The sequence below is a fragment of the Acanthopagrus latus genome, chromosome 4 (assembly GCF_904848185.1).
Source record: "Acanthopagrus latus isolate v.2019 chromosome 4, fAcaLat1.1, whole genome shotgun sequence".
Lineage (NCBI taxonomy): Eukaryota > Metazoa > Chordata > Actinopteri > Spariformes > Sparidae > Acanthopagrus > Acanthopagrus latus.
Window position 1 is genome coordinate 23616423 of NC_051042.1, and position 8776 is coordinate 23625198.

At 40.4% G+C, this 8776-nt stretch overlaps 1 protein-coding gene and 1 long non-coding RNA gene across 2 annotated transcripts; both read right to left on the minus strand.

Annotated features, from left to right (window-relative positions):
- Positions 1 to 1191: 1191 nt before the first annotated feature.
- LOC119018546 lies at positions 1192 to 2687 on the minus strand. The gene is made up of 2 exons (XR_005074781.1): positions 2439 to 2687; positions 1192 to 1323 (listed from the first exon to the last, which is right to left on the minus strand). It is a non-coding gene; the product is annotated as an uncharacterized LOC119018546 (long non-coding RNA).
- Positions 2688 to 4858: 2171 nt separating this feature from the next.
- Positions 4859 to 8665, minus strand: irf8 (interferon regulatory factor 8). The gene is made up of 9 exons (XM_037095177.1): positions 8529 to 8665; positions 8172 to 8383; positions 7684 to 7867; positions 7391 to 7491; positions 7110 to 7167; positions 6636 to 6683; positions 6154 to 6546; positions 5915 to 6030; positions 4859 to 5784 (listed from the first exon to the last, which is right to left on the minus strand). The coding sequence occupies exons 2-9, from the start codon at positions 8340 to 8342 to the stop codon at positions 5587 to 5589; spliced, it is 1269 nt and encodes a 422-aa protein (XP_036951072.1). The 5' UTR covers positions 8343 to 8383; positions 8529 to 8665; the 3' UTR covers positions 4859 to 5586.
- Positions 8666 to 8776: the final 111 nt, after the last annotated feature.

Here is an 8776-nt window from a genome sequence, read left to right on the forward strand (position 1 = left end):
TGGAAAAAAAGCAGTAAAAAGCCTTTTATAGAGAAAACTGTACATAATCTGATAAATTCCTCCAGTGATGTCACTCAGTGGCTAAATTGCATTGTGGGTAATATAGGCACTATATATATATATATATATATATATATATATTATATCATATATTATTATTATTATTATTATTATATATTGACATCATTGGAGGCCGTTCATAAGATTTCATGCAGCTTCTTCTGGAGCTAAAAAAGGTTATGCACTAGTGTTTTCACATGTGCTGTATTGCTCCTCAAGGCCTGTACACACACTTATGTAGACTGTAGGTGGAGTTACCCTATTAGTTTACTTACTTTTGATACTTCAGAAAATTAAATACCAGATTATTTAATACAATAATGAGACTTTTACTCAAGTGTGACTTTTGTGCAATTTTTTACAACACTGATTGAAGGCTTTTTTTTAGATCAACAAAAGGCTTCTTGTAACAAAATAATGTGTCTCGTGAAGGTGTTTTAATCACAGCTTGTGATTGTTCATGTTAAAATCCTGATAAACGCAGAGGAAAACAACAACAGCTTAACTGAAAGGTCAGCGCTGAGCCTGGCCAAACTAAGAGACGCTGCATGTAGAGGACTGAGGAGTCAGCAATACAGAAAAATCAGGAAACAACAGAAATAGACAAAGTAATTCATTTAATTTAAGAGGAAAAACGTCCAACTTAAAGCTATTCCTCTTTTTCTGCTCAATTTCCTTGAAGCGTCGCTTTTCACAAAATCGGCGCCGCTTCCTTTAAAATGCCAACTGTACAGCGCAGTAGAAATGTTATGGAGCAGATGGCCATGGTTACGTACACGGTGGCAACATCAGCTCTGTTTGTCACTCGTCTCTAATGATTTATTGTGGGAAGCCTCAGACGCCACAAAGAGATGTTGCAATACAAAGAGAACCACAGTGCAGACGCTGGAAATGTGAGCAGAAAAAAAGAGACTCCGTTAGCAGAAAAATGCGCACAAAGCATGTCTCCTTCTCTTCCTAAAGCACCACCCGCAGAGTTGGAATTGTTTTATTTTTTTATTTCTCAAAAACAATCTTGCAGTAAGTAAAGTAAGAGTTAAGAGTAAAAGTAAAATAAAAAAAGAAAGAAAGAAAGAATTTCTAAGAAAATGGTTATCAAAAGTGTGAGTACTCTACATGTAAAATTGTACCTTCCCCGTGATGAGATGAGATTTTATTGTGGCGTCTCAGCAACATTCACATGTGTACCCTGTTTTTGACCAGGCCATATGAAACTGTGGGCTTTTCATGTTCTCCATGTAAAATCCAGAACCTGCACAGAAACTAGTGTAAACATGTTAGTGTTTCTATTGTGAGGGCATGCAGTGGAGGTTTGAAAGAACATAAACTGTGCCTTTGGAGTAGACATATAATATCACTCTATATCCTTTCATGTCAAGAATATTCATGTCTGATAAGATATAGAACAAAAACAGTGGCAAAGACCTTGTTTCAAAGAAAAAAAAACAAAAAACGGGTTGACATTTTGGGACACACACTTTCCTTTCAATGTCTCTCTGAGAGTTAAAAGAAGTGTAAAGTTCCCATTTAGCTTAGACTGAAACAGGAAATAGCCAGACTGACTCTGTCCAAAGGTAACAAGATCCACCCACAAACAACCCCGAAGCTCACAAAACAACACGTTGCATCTTTTTTGGATTGACAAAAAGGCAATTCACTTCACAGATGCTGGATTTTTGTCATCTTTGGATAGAGTCAGGACAACTGTTTCCCCGTTTCCAGCCTTTATGCTAAGCTAAGAAATTAGTCTCCCTCATACTCAACCATGCCGAAGCAAAGGCGGGTGAAGTTTTGTAGTCCACAAAAAGATTTCTAGAGCTTCACAGCAAAACAGCATTGCAGCACTATGTGAAACAACTGAAGCACATGGGGAATGACACTTTGATGGCTCTGCACAGCTCGTCCTGCATAATCCAAATGTCAGGAAGCCCAGAGATCCCGAAAAGATATTATTTACACCCTCAACACGCGGTCGAGCACTTCAGACACCGTGCTTTTAGCTAAGCAGCTACTGTGAAGATTTTGTACCAAACAAACAAACAAACAAACAAAAAAAAATTAATAGTGTCTTTTCAAATCCATTTGGGATATCGCGGCTATTTTTTCAAGCGAGATTCCATCTGCTTCAGTATTATAGTAGAATGCTACAATGCTGTGTCAATGCTGTAAAGCGTCAGAAATGTTTTATGGACTATGAAACTTTACCTGACTTTTCATCGGCATGAGGGTTAGAAGATAATGAACAAATTTTCATTTTTGGCTGAATTTATCCTTTAACTCTTGGTAATAAAATAAATAGCATATATCAAATAGTTCCTATTAAAAGGTTCCAGGATCCTTGTACTGACATTTGTACTCAGACATTGTACAGTACTTACATTCCTGCTTATATATGGTGGTGATTCTCAGTATTGCGCCATGTGCTCGGCCCAGGCAGGCTTTAATTAGAAACCAGAGTAGCAACATACAAATGACAAATATCACTTAAGACATAAACCGTCCTGATGTTAATTTCCCAACCTTTAGCAACAAAGGCAGCCCACTTAAAAGCATTCAAATTAAAAGTACCATTCCGTTCTGTACATACAGTGCGTGTATCATGTACATTAAATCAGTCCTAGCCTCTCTAGGCTATTTGAGGGGTGAGGGTAGAGTCAGTTTCCTGTGACAGTTTTGAAGTAAGTTCCTGTTCTGTGGAACTTAAACAGAACTCCCCCCCATATAGATAAACCACACACACACACAAACACACACACACACACACACACACACACACACACACACACGCACGCACAGACATACACACACATTCACACATGGCCACAACATTCCACCTGCGCTTTTATTCAGTCAACCATTGATTAAATATTCTAATTTAAGTAGGAGGTTTTATCCAGAGGTGTCACATGAGGAACACATGACTCCTTTCACTATGTAACCTTTTTTTTTTTTTTTTGTCAAAAAAAGAAACTGATTGACTGAGTTACCCAAATCTGTTTATATACAACTGGTTCATCGCACGGGACCTTGTGTGTGATTTCATGTTTACTTTTGTATTTTTAATTTTTTTTTTTTTTTTTTGCATTGATTTACACACTACTGCTTTGTTGTTGTTGTTGTTGTTGTTGTTGTTGTTGTTTATACAACCTTTTTTTTTTCAAATTCTGCCTGTCAGTATTCAGGCCATTTTCACTGAGATCCAGGTTTTTTGGGGAACTGAAAATGATTCTTTGACTTTTTTGTGTCTGTGCGTGTGTGTTAGGCTTGAATCCAACACACTTCCCTGCCAGTGTTTGCCGCTATGTAACCAGTTTGACGTGTGACATGACACTGGATGACCAACCGTATGAGACATGGGAGGAGAAGAAGAAGAAGAAGAAGAAGTGGGGATGTCATTGTCTCATTGTGAATAATCTAATAACTTCAGCTCCATTTGGTCACCTCTCTCCCCGTCCTTTCTCTCTTACTCACTAAGGATATGGGGGGGGGTTGTCGGAGAGTTTCCCTATCTTCGGTAGCCTAGATCCTTCTTTTAGTTTCATACATTGTTGTAGTTTCATCATTCCTGAGTCGGATTAATAATCAGCATGTGTTCACGGTAAATGGTAGCCTCCACAAAGGATTTCCCTCTGTCGTACTTTGCTTTTGTCACTGAACTTACAAAAGAAAGGAGGGACCCTTTAATGCTTTTCTTAATAAATCTAAATAGAAAATGAAAAATGAATGACATTTTTTTCCCAATCAAATCTGGGGTAATTCCTCATTGCCCTGGATAATAATAAGTTTAAGGCTATATTCTAAAGGTGCACTATGCAAGTTTTTGTTAGGAACGGTTTCCGCAGTATAGTCCTATATTCTTGAACTGTGGGACTTCTGTTATTTTTTGTTTTTGTTTTCAAGGCACGCTAACTCAAAACACAAGCCTGTTCTGCTCTAATGTTTGCGAACACAAATGTAAACATGTGCCTTTAAAATATACATCTAATCGAGGCTTGTAAAACAGTCGCGTAGTGCACCTTTAATGTTCCGTGTCTGCTTAAATTGTAAATTTGCTTAGAGATTTGCCTCGACGTCTTCAACCCCACAGGCATTCGTCTTTTGTGCAGCCAAGCATTGTTTAAACCACAAGAGTTACATTTCAAATTCTGATCAAGATGCTAAATATTTATCAATAATTTCTGAAAAAATTTAGACTAAATTATGAGGACATTTGGAGGAAATTGTGCATAGGACATCTAAAGTTTTCTATATCATGTAAGAGCACAGGCGTTAAAACAATGATTATTGTTGCTCTGAATGGCTCCTCCATGAAGCGTGCAATAAAATCTCTCAAGCGTTGAAAAAAGCAGACAGAAAATATGCTACATACACTGCGAAGAATTATAAAAAAAATGTTACCACCCGTCATGGACCTGTGGTTTGTAAAAAGTTTTGTAATCAAGTTTCAGAGGCTGGTTATCCACCACGAACATCGGATTTACATTTGTCGCCGTCAGAATAGCTGTATGTTATGTATATGTTCGTATCTTTGTGATTAGGATTTTAAGAATGTAAAGATCAATGAAATCGCTGAAATTGCTGCCAAAACAGTCAAATATTTGAAACACTGTGACATGCTTTTTTAATAGTTGGCAGTAATTTAAGCCATATGTGATTTGGTGAATGAGCAAAAATATAGTGCCACGATCTATATCTGGAATGGCAAGATTTAGAGGTCCAACTTGCGCTGATCAGTCCAATTCAACAATCAACATTAAGTAAAACAACAGGGTTATACAAAGACAAAGCACATCTGTAGTTCAGTAAAAAAAAAAGTTTTACTAGAAATGCAGTTTACAAAAAATGTTTGAAATAAAGTTCAATAAAACAGTCTGATAGTAAAACCTATCTGTAATATAATGGCAAAAAAACAGAAAAAATATCTGATAAAATATCCATTTGGTCTATTCATCCCAACGGTCATCACATAATGACGCACCTCAACTGCAAATAAACAGGAGTAAAAAAAGATGATTCATGTCAAAATAAAATTCAGTTTTGAGAACTCAGTGGTTTTCATACATCACACTGTTGTCATACTGCAATTAGACTTTAAGTACGAGTCCTTAGTATAAGAAAGATTTGTTAAGAAAGACACCAGAATGAATTTTAGCTAAAACATTTCCTCTTTTACGGCTTTGCAACACTTTGACCTGTGTGCGCGATGTCAAAAATGAAATGCTACTTGAGCTGATAACGCTCTTGAGTGATAATGAAGCAGAAAATAGACAGAGTTTGTGTTAGCGCTGCATGTATACAAATATAAACATTACTGACACATTAGGGACATCTGAATATTGAGCTACAGCTTGAAAGTCCTCTAAGGGGTTCATAAAGGTTTTGCTCCTACTTATCTTCACATCACCGCCGTGATTTCTAATAAATTCAAACAGTAAAAACTAATTGTGAAGCTGTCCCTAATGTGTTTTACGTTCAGTGTGGCATACACACTGAGGAGCTGGTGGCAGGCGTGTCACCGCTCACAGTTCAGGCAGTGATGGGCATGTTGTCCCTGTAGCAGGCTTGCCTCTGGGGGCCGCTGTAGCTGCACAGTTCCTGGTAGATGCGGGCCATCTGGTCAGAGGCCAGGTTATCAGACATCTCCAAGGTTGAGTTGTTGCAGTAGGGCTGAGAGCGCCGCATGTTCACTGCCTCCAGCAGCTGCTGGCAGTGCAACACGCTGATCTGTCAAGGGGAGAGAAAACGGAAACAAATGCATCTTTAGGTCCGCATAAAGTAAGCAACTGATGCGATGTGTCTTTTTTGCCCAGTTAAAATGATGCCTATGTTGCTCAATCCATTGCCTGCATCTCACCTGGACGATGATCAGTTTGCCTTTGGCATTGCTGAGATCGTGCAGCTCCTCTCCAAAACACAGAGTCACTGTGGGATCAGGAGCAGGAAACTGGCCGTCCTGGTACAGCTGCAGAGCTGGAACAGACAAAGCAAGTGAACAACCGTTAAGCTTCCCATCCTCATTTATGATTATTCAAGCACCGCTGATAAATGTATGTCTTTCGCATTGATCTGGATTTAATAAACATGAAGGCTCACCATGAAGAAACCTTCCTGTGTCAAAGATCTTGACCACAGCGTCCCTCTCGAGTTTGCAAGCCATCTGGTTGTACTGTGAGCCGACTTCTCCCAGCCCGATCCAGAAGACGCGGCTCTGGCACAGCCTCTTGATGAAGATTCCCTCCTGGTTGGCCCGGACCAGCACGCCTCTCTCCAGGTGGCCCAGGAGCTTGCGTGTGACGTGGCGCTGGCGATCGTACTCAATCAGCTCAGCAGAAGGGAAGGGGACACTTTGCATGCTGTCTAAACTGTAAAGGCCACCGCGACCCAGGGGCTGTTGGGGGGCAATTCGGCAGCCTTCAGAGTGATTAACCACTGTGTTGTGAATCAGCTTCCCTCCATAGTAGAAACTGATCATCATTTGGGAGAAAGCTGGAGAGGAGAAGATTTAGTGAGCTTTGCGAATGAAGAAGTGCAGACAATGTTATTATGATGTTTCCATGGACAACATAAAGGCATACCTGAGCTGAGAGTCCCTGATGGCAGAGGGTCCTGATGCAGTGGGAAAGCTGTGATTTACAAGAGAAAGAGATGAGTTAAGGCTTTAGTTGTGGCTTCAACGCAGTGGACAAGACCACAGTGTCATGTCATTGTTTTGCTGCATCATCAGAAATACCATTTCTCTAACACGATCTTGTGAAGAAATAATCCCCTTAGTCAGCAAAGTTCAACAGGATGTTAGTCAATTCTTCCATTGCAGAATTCAACAGACAAGCAAATAACCTTGATTGAGCGACCGCAGTCCCAGGGACATGTCATTAATCTTTTCCACTGTGGTTTCTTTAAGAGACATTAAAGCTCAAATCTCACAGTGACAGGATGGTGTTAACTGAGAGACGTGACAAGAAGCAGAGATACGCCTGCAGAGACCAAGACTGACTGAGCTGCGAACAGCTTCATTTAATCAGAAGAGTACGTGTTTTATGTTCTCTTACCGTTGATGCTGCCCTGCGACCAGTACTCTGGACTGGCCTGGATACTGCAGCCTTCCTCCTGTGACAAGACGACATAATAAGCTGTTGTCAACAAGGCAACTTTGTACACTTCGCAATCATGAAGATCGAGCCGGAGTGTGTGAGAGGAGATGGCAAAGTGTGGTAAACAGAAAAAAGTGTCAAAAAAACAGCGAAGGCAAAGTGCATCTAGAGGCAGACGTGACGGGAGGGCAACAGCGAGATAGGAAATCTGTGGTTTGAAGTGTGACAGAGAGCCTCACCTCTTTGATGAGCTCGTCTAGTTCTGCAGGGCTGCAGTCCATGTCAGTAATATCACCGGAGCTGGTGGTGGCTGCCATGGTCATCACTGAGCTTTTCCCATCTGAGAGTAGAAGAACATGTTATGCCTCTGCTCATGATTCAAACAGTTTCCTGCCAAACTGGTTTTTCACGATCTAGAATTATCACACAAACGATGCAGAGATTTGTTAACAGTCGTCAGTTCGGGCTTTAGGGACATGTCTGTTTGTTTGCTTGTTTTTTACTATAACAATGCACAATAACACAAACTCACTCTTCTGCTCTTCCTCGGGTACGATGCGATAGACTTTATAGGGTTCAGAGATGTCCAGCTGTGACCTTTCTGTCACCTCCTCAAAGTCTGGGCTTTTATTCAGGGCACAGCGGAGTCTGGTCTTCCATGTTGCAGGCTCAGCCTTGTCCCCCTCCTTAAACTTGCCTTTAAACACAGCCCACGCCTGTGGGGGGAGACTAATCGTTATGGTGGTATAGTATTGGATTTTATATATATATATATATATGTGTGTGTGTGTTTCAAGTTTCTAAAAGAAAGAAAGAAAGTAAATTCAGCATTAGAATTTAGTATGAAAATAACAAATAACTAAATGTTGTTTTCTAAAATAAATTGAAACAATTAAAGGTCTAAACCATCATTCAAAAGAGCCTGAAGCGGACTCTAGCCGGATCGATCAGTTTTATTTTTACGCGCAGCGCTGCGTAACACCAAAACTCCGCTCAGGCTAAATCAGAGCTCTGTCTAACCTTAAAAATGGATGCGTCTATTTCCTGGTTGTAATCCTGTTTCCCTGCGTGTTTCCAAGGAATTCGGAACAAAGTGCGGCTTTCATCCTCCCACTGCAGTCCAGAGTACTGGCCGCTCTGGATCTGCTCCATCAGCCACTGCTTCAGTCTCCGACCTCCTGTGTTCGACATTTTTATTCTTTTATTTTTTGATGTAAGTTCTTCTCTTGAACCTATAAGAAAGTAAAACAAATAGTCAGAAAAAAACAGCAATTACCGTTTGATCTAACTAATTTTCTTATTCTAATTCATTGATGTATCAAAGATATTCCTCAGCTTTCACCCTTTCTAATATAAATCAAAAGTTAGCGCACTTACAGTCTGGTAAGCAGCTGAGTTCTCGGCCCTGTGTAAAGTATCCTGAGGTGGTGATGGATGGCTCACTGTCAGATTTAGTCAAGACTTTCCCGACGCATGCCTGTCAAGTTTATCTCGCCCCGTGTTATGAATGAATTAGCTGACAGATGCTTTGACTACGCGGCCTCCGTCGGACCAATGAGCGCGCTGAAGCCCCGGCAGGGCCCGTCCCATTCCGGAAGTGTTTTTCTTCTAACTGTCGGCATTTA

What these genes read in the sequence shown, in the direction of transcription:
- irf8 (XM_037095177.1), bottom strand. Translation starts at nt 8,342, where the DNA reads ATGTCGAACACAGGAGGTCGGAGACTGAAGCAGTGGCTGATGGAGCAG. An exon ending in TAGACGCATCCATTTTTAAG is followed by an intron (nt 7,868 to 8,171) that starts GTTAGACAGAGC and finishes CTCCCCCCACAG; the next exon opens with GCGTGGGCTGTGTTTAAAGG. An exon ending in ACCCGAGGAAGAGCAGAAGA is followed by an intron (nt 7,492 to 7,683) that starts GTGAGTTTGTGT and finishes TTCTACTCTCAG; the next exon opens with ATGGGAAAAGCTCAGTGATG.